The sequence below is a fragment of the Ictalurus punctatus genome, chromosome 15 (assembly GCF_001660625.3).
Source record: "Ictalurus punctatus breed USDA103 chromosome 15, Coco_2.0, whole genome shotgun sequence".
Taxonomy (NCBI): Eukaryota; Metazoa; Chordata; class Actinopteri; order Siluriformes; family Ictaluridae; genus Ictalurus; species Ictalurus punctatus.
In genome coordinates, this window is record NC_030430.2 from 7,748,453 (window position 1) to 7,770,898 (window position 22,446).

At 41.2% G+C, this 22,446-nt stretch overlaps 2 protein-coding genes across 2 annotated transcripts; both read left to right on the forward strand.

Moving 5' to 3' along the window:
* Positions 1-1,114: 1,114 nt before the first annotated feature.
* LOC108275808 (uncharacterized) lies at positions 1,115-11,174 on the forward strand. The gene is made up of 8 exons (XM_017486808.3): positions 1,115-1,432; positions 3,184-3,555; positions 6,697-6,717; positions 6,842-6,921; positions 7,059-7,143; positions 8,573-8,677; positions 9,106-9,291; positions 9,581-11,174. Exons 1-8 carry the CDS (start codon positions 1,378-1,380, stop codon positions 9,631-9,633), a joined length of 957 nt encoding a protein of 318 aa, XP_017342297.1. The 5' UTR covers positions 1,115-1,377; the 3' UTR covers positions 9,634-11,174.
* Positions 11,175-12,680: 1,506 nt separating this feature from the next.
* rnf150b (ring finger protein 150b) lies at positions 12,681-22,438 on the forward strand. Its single transcript, XM_017486805.3, has 7 exons — positions 12,681-13,498; positions 17,036-17,286; positions 18,056-18,127; positions 18,439-18,521; positions 18,601-18,697; positions 19,021-19,225; positions 19,316-22,438. Exons 1-7 carry the CDS (start codon positions 13,048-13,050, stop codon positions 19,429-19,431), a joined length of 1,275 nt encoding a protein of 424 aa, XP_017342294.1. The 5' UTR covers positions 12,681-13,047; the 3' UTR covers positions 19,432-22,438.
* The last annotated feature ends 8 nt before the right edge of the window (positions 22,439-22,446 follow it).

Here is a 22,446-nt window from a genome sequence, read left to right on the forward strand (position 1 = left end):
CACATCAACAATGTCTCACGTTTAAAATAAAAAATCCAGTCATTATCAGTGGATCGTCCCTGCGCTCGAGCCGCTACTATAGAAACGATAACGCATTACACGACTGTGAGAGCTGCTCTTCTCTTCTGACCAATCACAATCCAGAGCAGCGCTGTGGCATGTAATGTTTATTGATCGTATCAGTATAATGGCCTGAGCTGTAGCTGTTCGGACGCGCTGTGCGGCGTCCGTACAGAAAAGCTCGATTTTAACGCGATTTTTTCCCCAAAGCTACTTGAAATGGAGGAATTGCATTCGCAAGAAATAGCTTTGCACGGTCTTTCGCAGTGATGTTTGTTGGTAAGCGAGACCTTTAAGCCGTACTCCATGCGTGTCGTGATGACGTCACATGACGCGTTTTGGCCCAAATCTGCGGTAATTTTGAAAAATTGCAGTTTCCTTGATATTTGTGTTGATTTCTGCGATCGTGTAATCCTGGAGCGACTGATTTGAGCTGCACAGCAACGGTCTGAATGTCACAATGGAGGCAGTGGGACACACAGGGTACCTGACTGAATCTAGTGGAAAATCTTCCCAGAAGAGTAGAGATTATAATAAAAGAAGAAAAAAAAAGGGGGGGGGGGGGGGGGTGTTAAATCTGCAATGAGATGTTCAAGAAGCACATTTTGGGTGTGACTGTCAGGTGTCCACAAACTCTATAGCCGTATAGTGTGTGTACTGGATATGCATAAAATCAATTCTGTCTTTCAGTTTTGGAAATAATGTGGATACGGAGAAGATCCTGCCTGGGAGAACTCAAGGTGCAAAGTGGGAATAAAGCCGAGCTCCTGGGAGGAAACCGGAGAACTTGGACGAAGCCCACAGAGACCTTGTGGGAACGTTAAAAGAATGTTAGATGGTAATCTGAGGTCAGGATCGAACCCTGGAGATATGAGGAGACAACAAAGAGATTGGTGAGCTTCTGCGTGATGTTCCAAGGGCACGTCTTGTTTTAATGTATACTTTAAAGAAAGAAGTATAATAGAGCCTCCATAACAGAGCATCATCATGACATACAGTGCCTCATTTTTCTCTTCAGACCTGGTGGTTTCCATGAGTTTGAGAAGATCTTGATATTAGACAAAACAGCTGCTTAGGCTGCATCATCATCATCATCCAAACATCTCACGGTTTTCTGTGTTTGATTTCCTGTGAGCGGTTAGAACACACTCTGTGTGTGTGAGAGAGAGAGAGTGTGTGCATGCAGGCATCCTGTTCAAGACTGGCAGTCTTGCATACAGCGATGACGCTCACTCTGACGAAAACCAAAGTGGAAACAAGAAGCCATTTCGTGTGCATGAGGTGCGACTTAACTAACAAGTGCTGGGAGAGATACTGATGATAAAAGAAAAGATGTCTCAAAGCTGTGTTCATCTGATTGCTTTTGCTCTGGGTAAGACTCGTTTTATTCTTTCATTGGTTGATTTAAAAAAAAAACAACATTTTTTGTCTATGAGAACTGAGAGAAGATCTGTTATGCTTTACGAGCTTTATCCAGCCATGTGGCTCTAACCTCTGACCTTAAAAAATATATATATATTAATAGCCTACGTTAGGGGATGTTTCTTTTTTTGTTTCTTTTTGTAACTCAATCAGTTACTATACTGTATATATTTACATCATTATATATTACCAGAGCGTCATTTTAAAAATAAATAAATAAATAAATGCTATTTTCAATTTACTGTGAATTCATTTCAAATCACTCGGAACGTTCTGAGATCTTGTTTCTGGTCACTAAGCGGTTTTAAACCATGGTTTTGCCTCATTATCAAAAGAGAAGTCTGATTTTTATTTACCTGGTCAGTTTATACAGGACATCTGCGTTATTCGAGGCGTATTAATACAGAACAAATCATTAATTACTCAGTTATTACTCCTATATTTATTATTATATTTTGTCTAACGTTTCTTTTTTTTCCCTGCAACCTGTTCTACGTTTTCTGTTGATCAGAAGGGAGTTTGTTCAAATCCCAGAGCCACTGTTTTTATTTTTATGTAAACGTCCTGCCCCTGAATATACAGGTGCATCTCAAAAAATCGTGGAAAGGTTCAGGAACTTTCATATATTGTAGATTCATTACACATAAAGTGAAATATTTCAAGCCTTCTTTTCGTTTTGATCTCGATGATTACAGTTTACAGCTCACGGAAATCAAAAATCCAGTGTCTCAAAATAAAACGAACTTTTCCACCATATTGGAATGTTTGTGAGATGCACCTGTAGAATGGTTTTCAGAGTTGGTGAATATTTGCGAAAGTCTGACAGCGTTCCTTCAGAATAATTTTTTTCGACTTTAAAATTGTTCTCCTCCATCTCGAACAAATTCAGAATCAAATCTCCGGGAAATGAGCAGGAGGAAACCCGCAGAAACGTCTTAAAGAATATTGTTATCCGATGCATGCTGGGGGAAACGACCATATTGTTATAAGTAATAAAGAAAAAGATCTGTGGTACGAACGCAAGGTGTGTATTGGAACTGCGATCCCACACGAGTGGAGGCGGAAGTTGCAGGAGCGTGGGCAGTTAGATATGCAGAAAGATGACCTCAGTCATGTGGAAAGCGGTAAATGGTGCTGCGTGATTTCTGCCTTCATTCACTCACCTGCACGAACTGCTTCATCCTGCTCAGGATCAGGAGTGTACATTCAGAACCAGAACTTCAGTAGAAATCATCATCAGCAACAAATAACTGCAGGAGTGCGTGGGACTGGAATTTTATTGTTAAAAAATGTCTGGAGCAGATACACAAAAGGGAGAAAAAAAACTGAAAACTTCATTAGAATATTAATAAATTGAAAGACTTTCTTCTCTTAAAATGAATGCTTTATTATCACATGTTTTGTTTTACTGTTTTCTACAAAAAATTTTAATTAATATTCTCTCTCTCTGTCTCTCTCTCTGTCTCTCTCTCTCGCTCTCGCTCTCTCTCTGTCTCTCTGTCTCTCTCTGTCTCTCTCTCTCTGTCTCTCTCACTCTCTCTCTCTCTCTGTCTCTCTCTGTCTCTCTCTCTGTCTCTCTCTCTCTGTCTCTCTCTGTCTCTCTCGTTCTCACACTCTCTGTCTCTCTCACTCTCTGTCTCTCTCGCTCTGTCTCTTGCTGTCTCTCTCTCTCTGTCTCTCTCTCTGTCTCTCTCTCTCTAGTTGCCGTGTTGTGCGTCTGCATGGTCACTGGTGTTTCAGGCTTCACTACAGAAAACAGTATGACTTCTGATAGTTTACGGACCACAGCGGAATCTGTCTCAGATTATCGGAATGATACTGAGGAATCTGAGGCAGTGAACACCACCGCTAGCCCAGACACATCACCTCCTCACAGTAACAACTCACACACCAATGATCACAGCAATGAAAAACACAGTGAGCACATCACAAACACCATGGGATCTACCACCATGGGATCTACCACCATGGGATCTACCACCATGGGATCTACCACCACGGCATCTACCATCACGACATCTACCGCCATGACATCTAGCGCCATGGCATCTATCACCATGGCATCTAGCCCAGGTAGGACACAGTACATTTCATTCTTTATATACATTTATCTCTCTCTCTCTCTCTATTTCTCTCACACTCACACACACACACACACACACACACACAGTCTCATACTCTCTCCCTTTCTCACACACATACACACACACACTCAGTCTCATACACACTCTCTCTCTATCTCTCTTGCTCTCTCTCTCACACACATACACACAGACAAAACTCTAACACACAGTGTGTTTACATTCACACTAATAAGTATTAATCCAATCAACACAATGTGTGTGTATGCATGTGTATGCATGTGTGTGTGTGTGTGTGTGTGTGTGTGTGTGTGTTGATCAGGTCTGAGTTTCTCTGTGGAGTGAATTAGGTCAGTGCAGTGCGTGAGTTTGTGTGCATGTGTGCGTGCATGCCTGCGTGCATTTGTGTGTGTGTGTGAGCGTGCAGTTCTATGCAGTTTTTGAGAAATGTAAGAGGTAAGAGATACGCAGCCAGAGGATTTCACTTTCTCTACTTTAAAATAACGTTTTAAAACACAAGACATTAAGATCACACACACAACACACACAGCTCACTTTTATACTGTTATATTTAAATTGATTACATTTTACAGAATAATGTATTGCTCGATGCCATTAGACGACAGAAAATGCAGACAGAGAGAGCGATAGAGAGTGAGACATAAAGACAGACAGAAAGAGTGTATGATAAAGAAAGGGAGACAGAGAGAGACAGAAAAATAGGAGGGGGGGGGCAGATGTCAGAGAGAGAGAGAGAGTATTTATAATATTTAACCAGGAAGAAATAAACAGTATTTTCATTTAATGTGTTAAATATACAGAATAGAAGCAGAAACATTTTTGCATTTGATCCCATTTTAGAGTTGAAAATGTATCTGCACTCTCTCTCTCTCTCTCTCTCTCTCTCTCTCTCTCTCTCTCTCTCTCTCTCTCTCTCTGCACGGACACAAGCGCTGCACTCTTCAGTACACATCACAGAAATAAAACTGCGCAGTACTGCATGTGGTCATGGAGTTAAAGCCGAGGTGTGAGCAGGTGGCGCTCAGAGGCAGTTAGCGACGGTTTTAATGTGATAACAGAGCGATTACAGGAACGCCCAGAGCACTGATCACTTCAAAGAAGAAACAGAGCCACAGAGACCACACATAACAGTAACACAAGTACACAAGCGGAACACAACAGTAACACAAGTACACAAGGGGAACACAAGAGGAACACAAGTACACAAGCGGAACACAACAGGAACACAAGTACACAAGGGGAACACAACAGTAACACAAGTACACAAGCGGAACACAACAGGAACACAAGTACACAAGGGGAACACAACAGTAACACAAGTACACAAGCGGAACACAACAGGAATACAAGTACACAAGCGGAACACAACAGGAACACAAGTACACAAGCGGAACACAACAGGAATACAAGTACACAAGCGGAACACAACAGGAACACAAGTACACAAGGGGAACACAACAGTAACACAAGTACACAAGCGGAACACAACAGGAATACAAGTACACAAGCGGAACACAACAGGAACACAAGTACACAAGCGGAACACAACAGGAACACAAGTACACAAGCGGAACACAAGTACACAAGGGAAACCCAACAGGAACACAAGCACACAAATCTAAATAAATTGCACAGGAACACACTGAGCCGGTCTGCGTGGGTGTGCTGCTGTCTTTCTCCAGAGTGTGTTGCTCTAAAAAAAACCCCAGAAAGATGTAGTGATTCAAATCAAAAGTACAGCCTGCTAGCAGTATCTAATAATACACACTATTGTGTGGAAAACTTTGTACACCCTTACGCATGGTAGGTTTCACTCTTTTGTTTCATAGCAGCGAAAGGTTAAGATTAGCCTTTTTTCCCTTTTTTTTTATATATATATACAAGCATCTGACAAATGAATCTTGGTGATCCGCAGTCACACAAATGTGAATTCATACACACAGTCTTAGCCTCTTGAAACCAACAGCTGCCTGTGACTTCCTGACAAACTTGAGCATTTTCAGACACTAAATCTTCATAAAGTTTAGCTGTGTGTGTGTGTGTGTGTGTGTGTGTGTATAGGTGAGAGAGAGAGAGAGAGAGAGAGAGAGAGCGCACATGTAGTCATTTCCTTTTTTTTCTTTAAATGCACTAACCACAACAATCTCGCGCTCTTTCTTCTTCAGTCTGTTGCTTTTATGTACACTTACTTTTACCTCAGTGCAACACAAAAAAATCCATAAGCCCAGTACTACCTAAACTTCCTACAACACTTACATTCCTCATTTTAGTAACTATATTACTGAAAAATATGCTTAAAATAACCTTTTGCACATGGAGATAAGCCTTCATGAGCTAGAGGATGTTTATAATCTTTACTGCTAATGCTAGCTGACTCGATTTCTGAAAGGATTTCTAGGTTATATGCACAAATATTCAGAATATTCACAGCTAATGCTGGCTAGTTAGTTGAAATGAGCTAGCGTGACTTGATTTCTGAGAGGAATTTGAAGTCATATTTACAAATTTTCATAATATTCACAGCTAATACTGTCTAGTGAGAGCGATCCTGACAGGACTTCTGCGAGGATTCATAACATTTACTGCTAATGCTAGTTAATGAGCTAATATGAGCTAACTTGACAGGATTTTTTATGTTGTAGTCCTAAATTTGCAGGCTTCACTGTGAATACTGACTAATTAGCTGATATAAACTAAACTGACAGGATTTCTGAGAGGTCTTTTAGGTCATATTCATACATTTTATAGTCCTCACAGCTAAAGCTCATTAACTAGATAGTATGAGCTATTGAGCTATGAGGGTATTTAGGTCATATTTTGTAAATATTCATAATCTTGACTACAGCTGTTAGACAGCTTGTTAATATGAGATAATCTGACAGGATTTCTTAGAGGATTTATTTTTAGGTCGTATTCATAAATGTTCATAATATTTAAAGCTAATGCTAGCTAGCTGATTTGAGTTAATCTGACAGGAATTCTGAGAGGATTTTTAGATCATTGTTACTGCAAGGTGATATGGGGTGTCAAACCTTCACTGACCATGTGATCTGTACATAATTATAATGAGCACAGTTCATACGCTTACATAACTGTGTATTTGTGTTTGCAGGCTCCTCTGGTAAAGCTGCAGGTAAGAGTTGATGTGTTTGTGCTTCTTTCAACAATGAGCAGACGCAATGTTTTAAATAAGGTCTTATGATCTATTTATTAAAGTCCATATTATTCACATATGTGTGTTTTCTGTTCATTTGTAGGGATCTTCTTTCTCATTTTCATCTTCATTATCATCATCGTCCTTGCTGTCATCTTGTACATTCTTTGGAAGAAAGGAAAGGCAAGACGAAGAAATTGATTTTTAAAAATAGTTTTATAGAAAAAATAGGATAAACATTGAGGTCCGGAAATGGCTGATTAATCTTGTGTGTGTGTGTGTGTGTGTGTGTGTGTGTGTGTGCGTGTGTGCGTGTCCAGAGATACTCCTTTGACCTGACGATCAGCGAGCATGACACTCCGCTCCGGAGCATGGAGCACACGGGTACCTTCGAACAAACCAAAGGCAAGAAAGCTTACATCCCTCTGATTAGGATGATGAAGAAGCGAGAAAGAGCGAGAAAGACAGAGAGTTTGAAAAAGAGCGAAACGGGGGTGAGAAAGAAAGACAGTAACGGAGAGATGGAGGGAGAGACAGAGGGAAAAGGAAAGTGTCAGAGAGATAGAGAGAGTGACACATCGATAGAGGGAGCAACAGAGAGTGACACAGTGATAGAGGGAGAGACGGAGAGAGTGAGAGCGTGGCAGAGAGATAAAGAGAGAGACAGAAAGTGAAATAGAAAGACAGCACGAGAAAGAGAGTGACACAGAGAGATAGAGACAGAGAGTGAGAGTGACACAGACATATATAGAGTAAGAAAAGAAAGCCGGAGAGAGAGACAGAGAGAGTATTTTAGAGGTAAACAGAAAGAAAAATAAAAGCGAGATAGAGAGAAAGAGAGAGAGATGTTTAATATAAACATTTAACTTTTACTTTTACATCATCAGAACCATAAGAGTAAATTATTTTTTACAGGGATTTATCTGTGTTGCATCCCAACAGATGTATTATTCAATTTATTGCTAAATAAACGACTAAACTAGAGTTAAAGTTACAGCTGAGATAACGGTAACGGTTGTCAGAAGCACACGTTGTTCCTCATCTGGTTTTTAGCCTAACCACTGAAACTGAATTCATTACACGTCATTTCTGGAGCCGTTCATAGAGAGTTGTATTGAGGCCCACAGGCCCACCCTGCACCTCTCTGTGGTCTTGGCCTAGACTTCAGAACCTACCGAGCTTGTCTGATACGTCAGATGTATTTACATCTAGAATCTATTTACACAACGCCTGATCTGTTTTCTCGATGATTCATGAAATCATCAGGAAAATCTTCATGTATTTCTGAATCTCAAATGCCAGCTGATTTGAATTCCCTTCAACAAACGTAAATACAAATTTGCATTTATAACACTGGTGTGAAGCACTTTGTATACGCTCTATACATTCTAATAAACTATGTAAGGGCAAACAATTAAAGTAACAACCTCTGCGAGTTGATCCATGATGAAAATGAAGGTTCTCGCTAAGTCACCTACGGTAAAAACCTCAAACGTCACCTTTCATAAATGTTCCACCATTGCCTTATGTGATGCTCATGATATGTGAAGGCTATGACAGGATTATCAGAAAGAACCTTAGATGAAAAACTGGTGAAGAGCCATGTGGGTAGTTTTAGGATTGAAAAATGGGTTATTTTTTGGCGCTAATCTTCCGCACTGAGGCAATTAAAACCACCATGAGCCACTGTATGACGGATGTGGGTTTAACGCTAAAATGCTGTCATGGAAACGCTGTTGAGAGCATGACTCGTGTCTATGGAGCTGCCCTTTCTGTAAGAAAAGTTATCCTTTTTTTTTTACTAACTTACTCCTTTATTTGCCTCTTTGCACAGGATCAACTATGAACCTGGACTACGTCAAGGAGGACAATCCTAACAAAAACAGTCCCGTAGCCAACGGATGTTCTGGAGAGACGGCTGACCAGACTCCGTGCTCTGGTAAAGCTTCACTGCACTAATGATCATTTGATCTAGCTCTGTTGAGTTCATGATTCAGACTGGTCTGACAGTATTGCTGCTGTAAATCACAGGTTTATATTATCGCACTAGTTGTAAGACCTTACCGTTTCTGTAGTAACAGCTCATTCACAGGGACTTGTACAGTGGACACTCGACGTACTGTAAATGCATTTATTGAACATTTACGAAAGTATTCTCCAGTGTCAGAGATAATCTTGCATGTTTGCTGATGAGTAAAGGTTTGTGATTGGTCATTAATCAGATAAATCGCCTCTTTGTGTGAAAGTGGGCGGTTCAGAAGGGGGAACAGATTTAGCTACGCCTGCAAGGCCAGCTTGCGAGACTAGTCTCAGCTTGATCATGTGTTTAAGCGACAATCCTTTACCTTTCTTTTCTCTGCCCTTCAGAGCAGCAGAGTGGTCCGGAAGAGGATAGCTTCACGTCTGATTTGAGTCTGAGTTCGCCGGTGAAGAAGGTGGAGTTTAATCTTGACCTGGAGCTGATTGGTGGAGAACCTGAACCTGTGAAACAAGCCACAGACGAAACACCTACGGACAACGACAACGAAAACAACAACAACGACACGGACACCGGTGTGTACAAACAGGAAGCTTCATTTCTAATGTTTGCAATGTAATCCAAGTGAACTAAAGCATGGTTTGCTCATGAGCCAATAGAACACAAGTGTTCGGGATTGTCGTCTTGTCGGGGGTGGGGTGGGGGGGGGGGGGGGAGTGTTTCCTAAATTTTCCTACTGTTAGTAGGATGTTAGTCTCTAATCCACTGACATACACTATATTTATCGATCTTTTCAGTCGTACAGTGTATGTGGGAGCGTATACCATACTGTTTATGATATTCATGTATATTTATGTGTTTCAGGGAACGATTCTGCGGACCACTTTACTGAAATTAATTTGGATGACACACAGTAAAACCCATACACACTTTGCAGACCACAGGGGTTCCCACTGCAAAAGCCTGTCCATTATTCCCAAAAGATATTGTTTCAATGTTATAAATTCTTCTGTGACAAATAAAATAAGTGGCGAAAAGTGTCTATTACGATAATGATAAATGCTTACGTACGGGGCCCCCTGGTGGCTCAGGGGCCTAAGCAACTGCTTAAACTGTGTTCACACTAGCAGGTGACAAGTCCATTATGTCACAATGCTTGCTGTCTGTTGTGGGTGTGGCACGAGTGCTACTGTTGTCACTTGTGAGTGTTTACCTTCCATCCAGCGATTTTAGTTCCTATGAGAAAGTGTAGTAACCAAAATTGTGTAACCTACAGCACACGATTTCCTACACTGGAATGTATTTAAAATGTATTCAAATATTTTGATGCGTAAAAAAAAAGATTGAAACAGATTGCTTGACGCACGTCATGTGCCATGCCATTTTATTTGCTTTGTTAGCAGATAAGCAGTACTTACCTGTGTACTACTAGCTATGCACACTTAGCAGAGACAACGCCATTTGCCTGCTGTATATATCATATTCTAATTAGTTAAACACAAATGAAGTAACACTCTAATCAGTGTGAAAATTGGTTGTTTGATTGACATGTTAAGTGCTTAACTTTGTAGTAGCTTTTAGCATATTAGCAGTGCAAGCTAACTGTACTAGCTACAAACACTCCTCAGAGTCAACATCAATCTCTGCTACCTTTCTTCCAAGCTTTATTTTTCTTCATAATGTCACTATATACATTTAATGAGAGGTCATTTTTTCAAGTTGAGGCCCATATGATGTAATTACTGTGTAGGAGCTATAGTTGTGAGAGGAGAACTAAAAAAAAAAAAAACACACAAAAAAGCCGTACCACACTCACCATATGATCATTCCGAGGAATCATTTGAGCCTATCGAATTGTTAGATTTGTTACTTTATAGAGTATAGAGTCATACCTAATTTGCATCAAGTTGAGAAACAATCACGTCGCATGCCACTTTGTCACTGCCCCTGTTGCACATTGCTGCACATACATAGGAAAACGAACCTGTTGCTTTGCCGCTCGTTAGTGTGGATGCAGGGTTATACCGCTTGCAGTTTTAAACAACCCTGGCCAACCCTGTCTCTTTGTTTTTTTTAAAAAACAAATTCAATGTTAAGTATTTTTCAAAAGTACATGAGCTAGAACACCAGGGAGTTTTTAGCTGTCTGAACATGAAAACTTTTATTTTTATATTTTTTAATGAAAATATGCGATAGTACACTTGATTCAAAACAGAAGAAGTCTAAAAAAAAAAACATGATCTTTGTTATTAATGAAACTGTATGTGTTAGTGATGGTTTGACTAACTACAACTGGATGTTACATATAGATTATTATTTCTTTCAGTGTCATAGACAATACCTGAAACTAATATAATCCTATTTTTATATTTGAATGTTTGCTATTGTACGACTTAAATTCCTTCATCATTCTCAAAACTGTAAAAATTGTTTACTGAATAAACTGTAGCAACAAAAATGCAGGTTTCCTTTTGGTTCTCTGGTTTCCGCCTACCTTCCAAAAACATGCTGGTGGGTAGATTAAAGTCATGATAATATTATATTGTATTATATATGGCGCACCGCTCTAACACTTAAGTTTATTAGGAAAGTGTTGGGAGAAAAGGCCCATTTTAAATAAAGGAAAGGAACGAGCGGTCACAAAGGCCCTGGGAGACAGCATTCCATAGTTTGAGAGTTACGGCACTGAAAGCTCTGCCCTTCACTAATGAGAATCTGAGCAGGAGAGAAGGGATATAGGAGCTCAGAGAGGTTAGGAGCTCAGAGAGGCGTGGTGGTGATATGGGTGATCAACACTACATTTACGTACAGTATATTGACATCTAATTGTTCCTCTTCGTTTCATGTGAAGTGAATGGAAGTCACAAAGATTAACATTACTGCTCAAAACTGACTTACAATGAAAACCCTGAGAGTTGCTTTCAAGCCTCCAGGAGAGGACTCTGATTCCCAGAAGGCTCTACACACTGAGTTTGAGGTTGTTGATCAAGAAGGTTCTACATCAGATCCCTTCTCTTTTATGATTGTGGTAATGCCCATGAATACAGTAGCTCCAGTTGTTACTTTGAATGCTGGTCAGTTTCTGTTTGATTGCCAGTCCAGACCACTCTCCAGCAATCTAAACCTGTGCATAAGTGATGAAGACAACCATACAGATGTCAGGATATCTGTACTCCATGGGTTGCGCCATGGAACTCTAAAAGTTCTTGGATCGCATAGGAAATTCTTCACGCTGGACGACTTGGATACTGGTGTGGTCATGTATGAGCATGAGAGCACTGAGACTTTCAGTAATGACATTGTTTTCTGGATGACAGATGGGAAGAATGAGGTAGAGTTCTTGTTTCCGGTTACTATAATCCCACAAGATGATGAGCAACCAGTTGTCAGTGTGAACACAGGGTTGGTTATGGTGAAGGGAGAGACTAAGCATATTTTACAGCTGTTTTAAGTGCAACAGAGGTGGACTCTGAAAACAGACATCTGAAATTCACTTTGGTGTATTCGTTTTCCTCAGTGGGGCAAGTGAGAAAATATATTATTAAAGAGGAGAATATACAAACTTAGGGATTTGGATACAGAATTTATTCTGATAAATGAATAAATACTAACTTAAATAGAAAGAAAGAAAGAAAGAAAGAAAGAGAAACAAACAAGAAAGAAAGAAAACGATAAACAAAAAGGATAGGAAGGAAAGATGCAAACAGATTTTTGAATTTTAAACTATTTGTCCAGTTTTTGTTACATGTGGTTGTTAATAAAGGCACGTGTGTGTCAAACAATCAACTAAAACGGCTTGTCTCTATAAATTACATTTATTTATTTATTTGTTTGTTTGTTTGTTTATGTTCTGTGTGCATTTTCTAACTCCACCACTAGATGCCGCTGCTGCTGACGTCCTCTGTGACGTCACCGGAAACAAACCGCGACAGGCTAGGAGAAGAAAACTTCAGGGCTGTTTTCCGATCCGCGCATTGCTCACTTTATAGCGCGCTGTGCGTTATCAGGGATTCCCACAATGCACCTGTGCTGTTGAGGATAGTGGAGTCGGTTTGGGACGCGTCCAGGTTGGAAAACACTACGGTGGTGTTTATGTGACGGAATGTGGGCGCATCGTGACTCAACGAGCAAAAAAACTCGTTCAGCTGTTTATTAAAATCCGTAACGTAAGCGCCAAACACACACATACACACGGTGCTCGTGACTGTCAGATGTAGGGAACAGTACGTAGGGATTAGGGCGCCATTTGGAATGCGACGCACGAGAGCATAACATGGACCAGCGTTAGAAACGGACGCGCTCGCGCCTCTGCACCGGACAGAACAGGGAGAATGTGGCGCTCGGTAACGGAGGCGTGCCGCGGCCTCGCGCTGTCCGTGTGGCTCGTGTCGCTGTGCTCGGTGCGCGCGCCGTGCCTGGACTTCGCGGCGGAGAAGGAGGAGTGGTACACGGCCTTCGTCAGCGTCACATACGTGGACCCGGACACAGCGCAGCTGCGCACCGAGAAGAGCGAGTGCGGTCACTACGGAGAGCATTCTCCCAAGCGCGACGCCAAGGGCTTGCTCGCCACGGCGGCGTCGGCGCGCGAGCGTCACGCCTGCGACCCCAACACGCGTTTCGCTGTTCCCGACCGAGCCGGCTCGTGGATCGCCCTGGTCACGCACGGAAACTGCACATTCAGGGATAAAATCCGCCACGCGTCCGGACAGAACGCTTCCGCCGTGGTCATCTTTAACGTCGGGGCTTCCAACGCCAATGAGACCATCACCATGCCACATCCGGGTAATTCCCCAAACGACCCGCTCAATATGTTCCACTCACACAGCAACACACAGACACCGGTATACACCTGAGTCACATCAACACCTGAGATTGTAATCACAGTCACTGAACATCTCACCTGAACCTGCGTGTGGTGTTTCCGTTAGACTGAGTGACAGATTCATAAAGATACCGTTCAGTACACTATAAAAGAAAAATAACTACAGGAAAGGAAGGAGGGAAGAACTGTAGAACAGACAGAAAGAGAAGGAACGAAAGAAAGGCAGAAGTAAAGAAAAGTTAAGAAGAGAGGAAGGCAGGAATGGGGAAAGGAAGGAGGGAAGGAAAGAAATAGTTAAAGGGAGGGAGAAAGGAGAGAAATAAAGACAAAGGAGGAGGCCAAGGTTCTAAAGACAGAAGGAAAGACAAGTAAAGGACAGCAGTAAGAAAATGAAAAAGGAATGAAAGAAAGGGAAGGGAGGAAGAGAATAAAAGGTGAAAGGAAAGAAAGATATGTAAAAGAAGGAAAGAAAACAGCAGTAAAGAAAGGCACAAGGATATAAAAAAAGGAAAGACGTGAAAATAGAACAGAGGAAGGAAAGAACTGAAGATAGAAAGGAGAAAGCTAACTGTTGAAAGAAAGTTAAAGAAAGACAAGTGAAGGAAGAAGAAGAAGAAGATGGAAGCAAAGAAAATGAATGAGGAAAGACAAAGGTGAAGGAATGAAAGAAAGAGGGAAGGGAGGAAGATAAAAGGTGGAAGGAAAGAAGTAAAGGAAGAAACGTAGTGCAAATGATTGGAGGAGAGAAGAAACAAAGAGTTAGAGAGAAGGAAAGAAAGAACTGAAAGAATAAAGGAAGAGTAAAGAAGGAATGAAAAAAGAAAGGTAAAAGAAGGATTGGAAATCAGCTGTAAAAAAAATACACAAAGATCTTTAAAAAATGGAAAGAAGTGAAAATAGAAAGGAGGAAGGAAAGAACTAAAGATAGAAAGGAGAAAGGGAGAAGGAAAGAAAGAAGTAAGGAAGGAAAAGAAGAAATAAGGAGAGAAAAGGCAGGAAAAGTCACAATATTCAGACCTGAAATCCCTTTGTGTATCGTTTTGATAATACAGAGAGAGCGATACGGCAAATATATCGCATCACGATGTATTTGGTACTCGACGTAATCGGTACTCGACATATTTAACAACAGTAAAAATAAAAATCTCATGAGAAATTTATTTGTTTCTGAAAGAAAGAAGGAAGCATCAGAAGATATTTTGTTCTGTTTCCTGGGTTTTAATGTGTTTCTGGTGGTCTGTAATGGAATCTATTAATCCAGATCAAACTTGTCCACTAGAAAGAAATATAAACTGTTCGAGTTAATGTTGTTTAATTTCAATCTCCAAGTGTTGAAAACTTGAAAACTTGGGGCGGCTGTGGTTCAGTTGGTAGAGCGGGTTGTCCATTAATCGTAGGGTTGGCAGTTCGATTCCTGGCCCATGTGACTCCACATACCGAAATGTTCTTGCACAAGACACACAACCTCAAGTTGCTCCCGATGGCAAGTTAGCGCCTTGCATGGCAGCTCTGCTACCATTGGTGTGTGTGTGTGTGTGTGTGTGTGTGTGTGTGTGTGTGTGTGTGTGTGAATGGGTGAATGAGACACAGTGTAAAGCACTTTGGATAAAAGCGCTATATAAGTGCGCCATTCACCATTTACTTGAATAAAAATCTGTTTTTATTAGCGTATGTCCCCGTTAGCCATGAGCTAAACTGCAAAACTGGTGGTTTATTCAGCAATTACATCAGAGACGTTAGCGAAGTGCTTATAACAATTCTCTCCAGAGACAGAAATATCATAAATCATCACAGATGTAGGATATTAAACTTTTTACACGCTTTATTAAAACAATATCGACAGCAATTTAAAATAATAAACTGAAGTGTTTGCAATCCTTCTGCTGTCATAGCAACTAAAATCCTCTCAGGAGTTAGCCGGAGAGTAGCTAATTTATTTTATTTATTTTTTTTGACAGTAATTTTTATATGTTAATAAGCTTTAAAGTACTGAGATATTATATGAGTAGAGAAAATAAATACAGCTCAGTAGCCTTTAGCAGAGATGCTAGAGTTTTCCTGAGGTAAAAATAAATCATACTAACACACTTAGGATCAGAGCATTTTTTAAATATTTATTTTTCATATTATTTCTTATTTATTCTTAATCAATCACTATTTGCTTTATTTATTTTTCACAAAACACTAAGACATGTCTGGAATACGACAGATCTGCTTCTTCTGTGTTTCTCTGAGGCAACGATGCTAACGTAGCTAACAATTAGCGTTAGATTAGGACCAGAAATGATTAAGAAAATCATCACATGCGCTCCTCAAACCGGTGTCGAGTTGTTTTCGTTTTTAAAAATGCAATGCTAGATCACATAGCAGGGGGGAAATTCCTGCACTGTCGGCCATTTTGAATCTGGAATGGCTTGATTTATATGATTTGAATGCTAAATAAGGCTTCATTCTGATGTTTTATGGAACTGAAAGTCAATAAATAAAATTACTCACGTTAAAATCGTGTCATTTACAGTTATTGTCTAAATCGCTTTCCTTCACGCTAATTAAACCGCTAGTCGTTTTCGTTACTCAGCGGTTAGCGCCGATTCTCAAGAGAGGTGACGCAAACACGAGGGATACTGCAGACGTTTCACGTGTTACGGCGGATCGAATACATCTGAGGAAAGTAGAAAATGTCCATGTGAGCATTTTCTTTTTGCCTGATGTTTCTTCTTCATAACTATTTGGACGCACTTAACTTGATTACGACGCCTGTTTTCCTCATCGGTAGAACAGAAATGGAAAACTCAAGGGTGGAAGTTTGTGTCTCGGTGCTGATGAATGCCTTCACACAGAACCGGGCGTATAAACAAAACAGAACTCGTCGCACCGGTTTTCTTGATTATTTCTAGTTTCTTTCTCGTTCAGCGTTCTCAGAAGGATGGCGTAATGCTCTCGCTCCATTTTTTTCCCTAGTAATGTTGTGATCAATAATATTTAGGTCAGTTTGAGGAAGTGTTAAATTTATTCTGGCTATCTTTATTATGCATTATAAATTAATAATGCAGATTGTATAATTACACAAAAAAAGAACGCACTGCATAAAGGAACTCTGTTTCTTTGGAATTGGTGTTATAATGTGTTATGAGCACTGTTTATAATAGATCATGGTATAATGCATTCATAAGGCGTTAGCTATATACTAACACTACTATTGTAATAGGTTTTCAGAATTATAACGCTTTATAACTGTTTTTATTATACCTTTGGAAGCGTTAATATGATGTGTATAGACTGGAATGTCAGGATGTCACTCTTCAAAACGTTTACTCTCGATCTCTCTCTCTCTCTGTCTGTCTGTCTCTCTATCTCTCGGTCGGTCTCTCTCCCACTGTCTGTCTTTCTGTCTCTCTTCCTGTCTGTCTCTCTCTCTGTCTCTCTTTCTATCTGTCTCTCTCTCTCTGCCTCTATCGCGCTCTGTCTCTCTTTTTATCTCTCTATCTCTCTCTCAGGTACGGGTGACGTGGTGGCGATCATGATCCCCGAGCACAAAGGCCGTGAGCTGGTGCTGTTACTGGAGAGGAACGTGACGGTGAACATGCACATCACCATCGGGACGCGCAACCTGCAGAAGTACGTGAGCCGGACGTCCGTCGTCTTCGTCTCCATCTCCTTCATCGTCCTCATGATCATCTCGCTGGCATGGCTCGTCTTCTACTACATCCAGAGGTTCAGATACGCCAATGCCCGAGACCGCAACCAGGTACACGCACGCACGCACACACACACACACACACACACACACACACACACAAATATCTCCATGCCAGGTACTGAGACCAGAAAAAAAAACGAGAACGTACACCACAACAAGGTGAACACGCACACAAGAGAAGAGCGTGCTCTCACACACCTGTGAAGATAACAGTGAAGTGTGAATTGCATTAAAGGCATTTGTTTGTTTATTTATTTGATTATTTATTTAGTTATTTATTTAGTGAAAAGTGTGTTTAGTGCAGGAGTGTCAGTGCTGTATGTGTAATGTGGTAAAAGTGCAGTCTTCTCTCCGGCGCCGGTGTTCTGATGTGCAGCGTGATCAGATTCAGAGATGAGCAGAGCTGAGCGTGAGTGAGAGACGAGAAGGAAGACAGCCATTAGGACTGATTCTGCTGCTGCTGCACTTTTTTTTACCTCTGCTTTCTTCTCACAGCTGCGATTGTGCATGTGTGTGCGAGCGCATGCAAGGGGGAAAAATAAGAGATGTAGTGAGAGATGGCAGTTAGTGCAAACACCGATATCTGATAAACAGAACGAGATGGAGAGAGAGAGAGAGAGAGAAGTGTGTAGAGAGAGAGAGGAAGAAAGGGGGAGACAGAGAAAGACAGGGAGATTCATAGAGAAAGAGAACAACACTGAGGTAGAGAGAGAGAGAGAGTATGATCTGATGATGAACTGATTTTAAATCACTACGTACCTCTGTGTGTGTGTGTGTGTGTGTGTGTGTGTGTGTGTGTGTGTGTGTGTGTGTGTAGAGGCGACTCGGTGATGCAGCTAAAAAGGCCATCAGTCAGCTCCAAGTTCGAACCATCAGGAAAGGAGACCAGGTGAATACTCACTCACTCTCTCTCTCTCACGCACGCACTCACACACACCCTGCAGCGTTGATATCCTAACCGAACAAGCGAACATTACTAAATACACTCTGACCAGTTTGCACACACACTTATTTTGTCCTGAGGGTGTACAAACATTTGCACCTACTATATGTTTAGTATCTGTGTGTTCATATGTAAGTTATTAAATGGGGGAAAATAAAAAATGTTAAATATGACATGGGGCTAATGGTATTTTGTGTGTGTGTGTGTGTGTGTGTGTGTGTGTGTGTGTGTGTGTGTGTGTACATGTACCTCTCCAGGAGACGGAGTCAGACTTTGATAACTGCGCTGTGTGTATCGAAGGCTACAAACCTAACGATGTGGTGCGAATTCTCCCCTGCAGGTGAGGGCACGGTACTGAGCATGCGTGCACACACACGCACGCACACACACACTCACACTCATCCTCTGTCCTCCTGCAGGCATGTCTTCCATAAAGGCTGTGTGGATCCTTGGCTGGTGGACCATCGCACGTGTCCCATGTGTAAAATGAACATCCTGAAAGCGCTCGGGCTCATGGTACACACACGCACACAGTTGTTTTAATATTAGTTTTGATCTCTTTCAGCATAAACAAAGTTTCTGTGCTAGTGACCCACGATCTTAGCAAAGCTGTGAGAGAGAGAGATGGTCAGAGATGCTGAGAGAAAGATGGGGAGAGAGCGATAGCACGAGATTGGGAGAGATAGACAGAGAAAAATGAAGACAGATATAGGTAGAGAGAGAATGATGGGGAGGGAGAGAGATACAGCAGGTTAACCCTTTAATGCTCACTGTGTGTGTGTGTGTGTGTGTGTGTGTGTGTGTGTGTGTGTGTGTGTGTTTAACACCTCGTGCTCCAGTCGAGTGCAGAATGCCTTGACGAGCTTCCTCTGGACTACGACCTGGCCGTCGGAGGCGTGGCCCTGAATGCCATGGTGATGAGCGATGATGTCCTGGCCGGTGACATCACAGGGGGGCGTGACCCTGGCGTGAGGATGGTGGGTCTCCCTCAGGTCCTCCTAGACTCGGAGCCCATCACGGAGGACACCTTGCTGACTGAGCAGAGTGAGTTGTGGGAGGTTGTGAAGGATATATTAGTGTGTCTGTAGTGAGGGAGATATTAGTGTGTCTATATTAAAGTTGTCATCTCTTCAGGTGAACTTCAGCCAATAGTGAGCAGCGCTTCAGAAGCATCACTCGCTGAAGGGGCGGGGCAGTATGATATGGACGCAGACAGCATGGAATGCCACCTGAGTAGCAGACGCACCTAGCCGATGACGTCACTGCCTGCTGCGTTCCTACCCTTTACTCTTCCTGTGTGTCTGGTGTTTGAAACGCACCAGTTGCTCTGTCTCTGCTGGTTTACTTCAGAGTGTACACTCGAGTGCCGTATATTCCGGATTATAAGACATGGTTTAACCGTATAGCAGGTGCTGGGGGTGGATCATTTCACAATTAGCCTCATGTGGATTATAAACCACCACATGGCATTCAGCTTCGTATGTGAAACGTGTACACACCAACCACCCCTATACTGAAACATAGACAATAGCTGAGCGCTTTTCCATGTGAAATATGCAAGAAACGGACATTTTTATTTTTATTCTTAATTTACTGAGCTACTCAAACTGTTAATTTTTTTTTTTAAAAACACTGGTTGTAATCTTTTATTAGCATTATCTAAGTTATTGATATATCGCTTTAGCGGACGATTTAAGCTGAGAAACTTGACAGATCCACGGTTAAACATGGGCCAGCTAGCTCGAAACTAGCTGTTTATCTTTAGCTAATGCACACCAATGGCCTCCCGTTGTAACAGCAAAATAACACTAGCTAGCTAGCTAGCTAGCTAGCTTTTATTTCTTTCTTTTTTTTTTCTTTTTTTTTTTAGAAATGTATGCTTTTTAATCCATTTTTATCAGGCGGATATGTGTGATGTCCCATGACCTTTGTCTAAGAAGCGTAGCCGACGGCTAATTGAACAGAAAATACGGCGTGTGTCTCAACCAGCGCTCAAGTTCTGTAGGGTGGTGAATCAGTGTATGGTGTACACTCAATTTCCGGCGACATGACTACATACTCGTGCTGTAAAACATCACCAAAAGTTAAAAACTTAACAATATCTAAGTTTTATATGTCGTATAAATTTGTTAATGTAATCACACGTAGTTTTGTCATAATATGTCAAGCAGGATCAAACAAACCACGTATAGAACGTCAAAGTTGAGTATCATTTGAGAGCCACGATTACAAGCTACTTACATTTGTAGACGCAGTTGGCTGAGAGTTCATTCCTCAATTTTGTTTCGAGCTGAGACACTTCAGAAAACATGATGTCTTTTCCAGTAAGGGAACATGGTGCATCGATGCTCCTGGGTTTTGCGGTGCATTGTGGGATTTTTCTAGGGAGGGAACACTTGTGATCGAGACAGCCCTTAAAATGGCCGCCTGCCTGATCAGTGCCCTGACTGCTGAACTATGGAGCTGATTGAGACGCACCCATGGTGACAACACAGACCAGCACAGTTAGCTCAACTAAGTATAAATGCAGTCGTAGTTTGGAGGTAGCAATGCTAACGTAACCAAATGACGCGGTCGGTTTTGCACTCGATAACGTGAAGTAAAAAGAGATAATGTCACTACAGGCTTCCTTCTTCCTTTCCACGTATTCTTCCTGTGTAGCTGATAAATGGATATTTAGCATAAATCTCGCCTTAATTTACGACACAAGTTAGCTAGAGAGATTACTATTTGCTAACTGTAGGTTGGCTATGCTTCTTACGTTTAGGTCACGTGACACGCACGGGTCTTATGCTAATGAATTGGCTAATATTTTAAAAATGTTAAAGTTTTCAGCTATTAAAACACTATGTAGCTCAGCAGGAGGATCGCGCCAGGTGTTATAGTCCGGAAAATACACTACACTAGTTAGTTTTCAGCAGACAGTTGACTTTCACTGCCTTCAAGTCCTTCTCGGAAGTGTGTATGTCACGAGTTTGAAGTATGATGTGATGTGCGTTGAAGTGGTTGTGGGGGCGGAAACAATATGGATGCCATGGAAAATGGCGTTTTTTTTGTTTTGTTTTATTGTTCTGTCAGATGAGAGGGCGAATATATTTTGCAACAAAATGAACTGAATAGTGGTATTTTTATTTTATTTTTTTAACCCAGTTTAGTATTATTCACATGTTTCTGGAGGATGATTGTAGTAATCTGATCGATTTGTACATTATAAGCAATCCGTATGAATCGCAGACGTGGGTGTGGCTTCACCAGATGCGCTCGTCATGCTAAAAATTCCATCCGTACTACTACACCACACCTTATTTTAATACCAACGTATTGTTTTGATCCGTATCGTAAGCGCTCGTTGTAGGGGGCGTGGCCTTGCACATCACGCTTGTTTGTTAGTAGGTCACGTGACCATCACGTATCTGTAAGCTATACCTGCGCTCGAAACTTTCTGCTTCTCTTTATTATTCTGTTTTAAACCAGACTTCGCTTTTCTATCCTCTTTGAAAGCCAACATTTCCTGTAGTGTCTCTTACTTTTTAATTGTTTTGATTGTTACCACACCTCCACCCGTTAAACTAATCCCGTCCGAATAAAGCTTCATCCACATCTATGTCTATCATTTCTTCAAATCTGTGTTCAAATTGTTTTCTCGACACGCCCACAACACGTCAACGTGTGTTTTGTTGGGTTTTTTACTTCTCTCCATAGAAAAATCCGACGCTAATCTCATAATTCCGACGTTTCCGTCAGGACTTGAAGGCCGAACTCGTTCTGCTCGACAATCAGCTCGCTTTTCGATTCCTACGTGGAATTTTCTTCCATTCCGTCTTCTACCGAACCGAGTGGATTGAGGAAGGGGGACATTTTAACATTTCAGAAAGGAAATAAAAAAAAAAAAGCAGTGTTTTATTTTTCTATAGAAGTGCACTTGAAGTGTGGACGAGTGCAGTGTTTCAAAGACGCTTCGGGATGATCGAAATGGCCACGTTTATTTAAAAAAAAAAAAAAAAAAAAAAAAAAAAAAAACATGCCAAACTCGTGACTGGAGAGTTTTTTTGCTCGTGTCATGTTTTTTTTCTTTTCTTTCCCCAGAAAGTGCTCTTGACCTCATGGACCACAGCATTTCATACGCCTAGAGCATGACAGCAAGCCTTTGCACACGTGTTTGTATGTGATTGGATTCCATTGAACTTTGTATGTTGGTTTTTGTTTCCTCTGCACGATAATTTTGTTGTATATTGTAAATAGAGGCATTTTGTCAAACCGGTTCT

Coding starts and splice junctions, on each gene's coding strand:
- LOC108275808 (XM_017486808.3), top strand. CDS start 1,378: ATGATAAAAGAAAAGATGTCTCAAAGCTGTGTTCATCTGATTGCTTTT. Junction 1,433..3,183: donor TCTGATTGCTTTTGCTCTGG/GTAAGACTCGTT, acceptor CTCTCTCTCTAG/TTGCCGTGTTGTGCGTCTGC. Junction 6,922..7,058: donor TTCTTTGGAAGAAAGGAAAG/GCAAGACGAAGA, acceptor GTGCGTGTCCAG/AGATACTCCTTTGACCTGAC.
- rnf150b (XM_017486805.3), top strand. CDS start 13,048: ATGTGGCGCTCGGTAACGGAGGCGTGCCGCGGCCTCGCGCTGTCCGTG. Junction 17,287..18,055: donor ATGCCCGAGACCGCAACCAG/GTACACGCACGC, acceptor GTGTGTGTGTAG/AGGCGACTCGGTGATGCAGC. Junction 18,128..18,438: donor CCATCAGGAAAGGAGACCAG/GTGAATACTCAC, acceptor GTACCTCTCCAG/GAGACGGAGTCAGACTTTGA.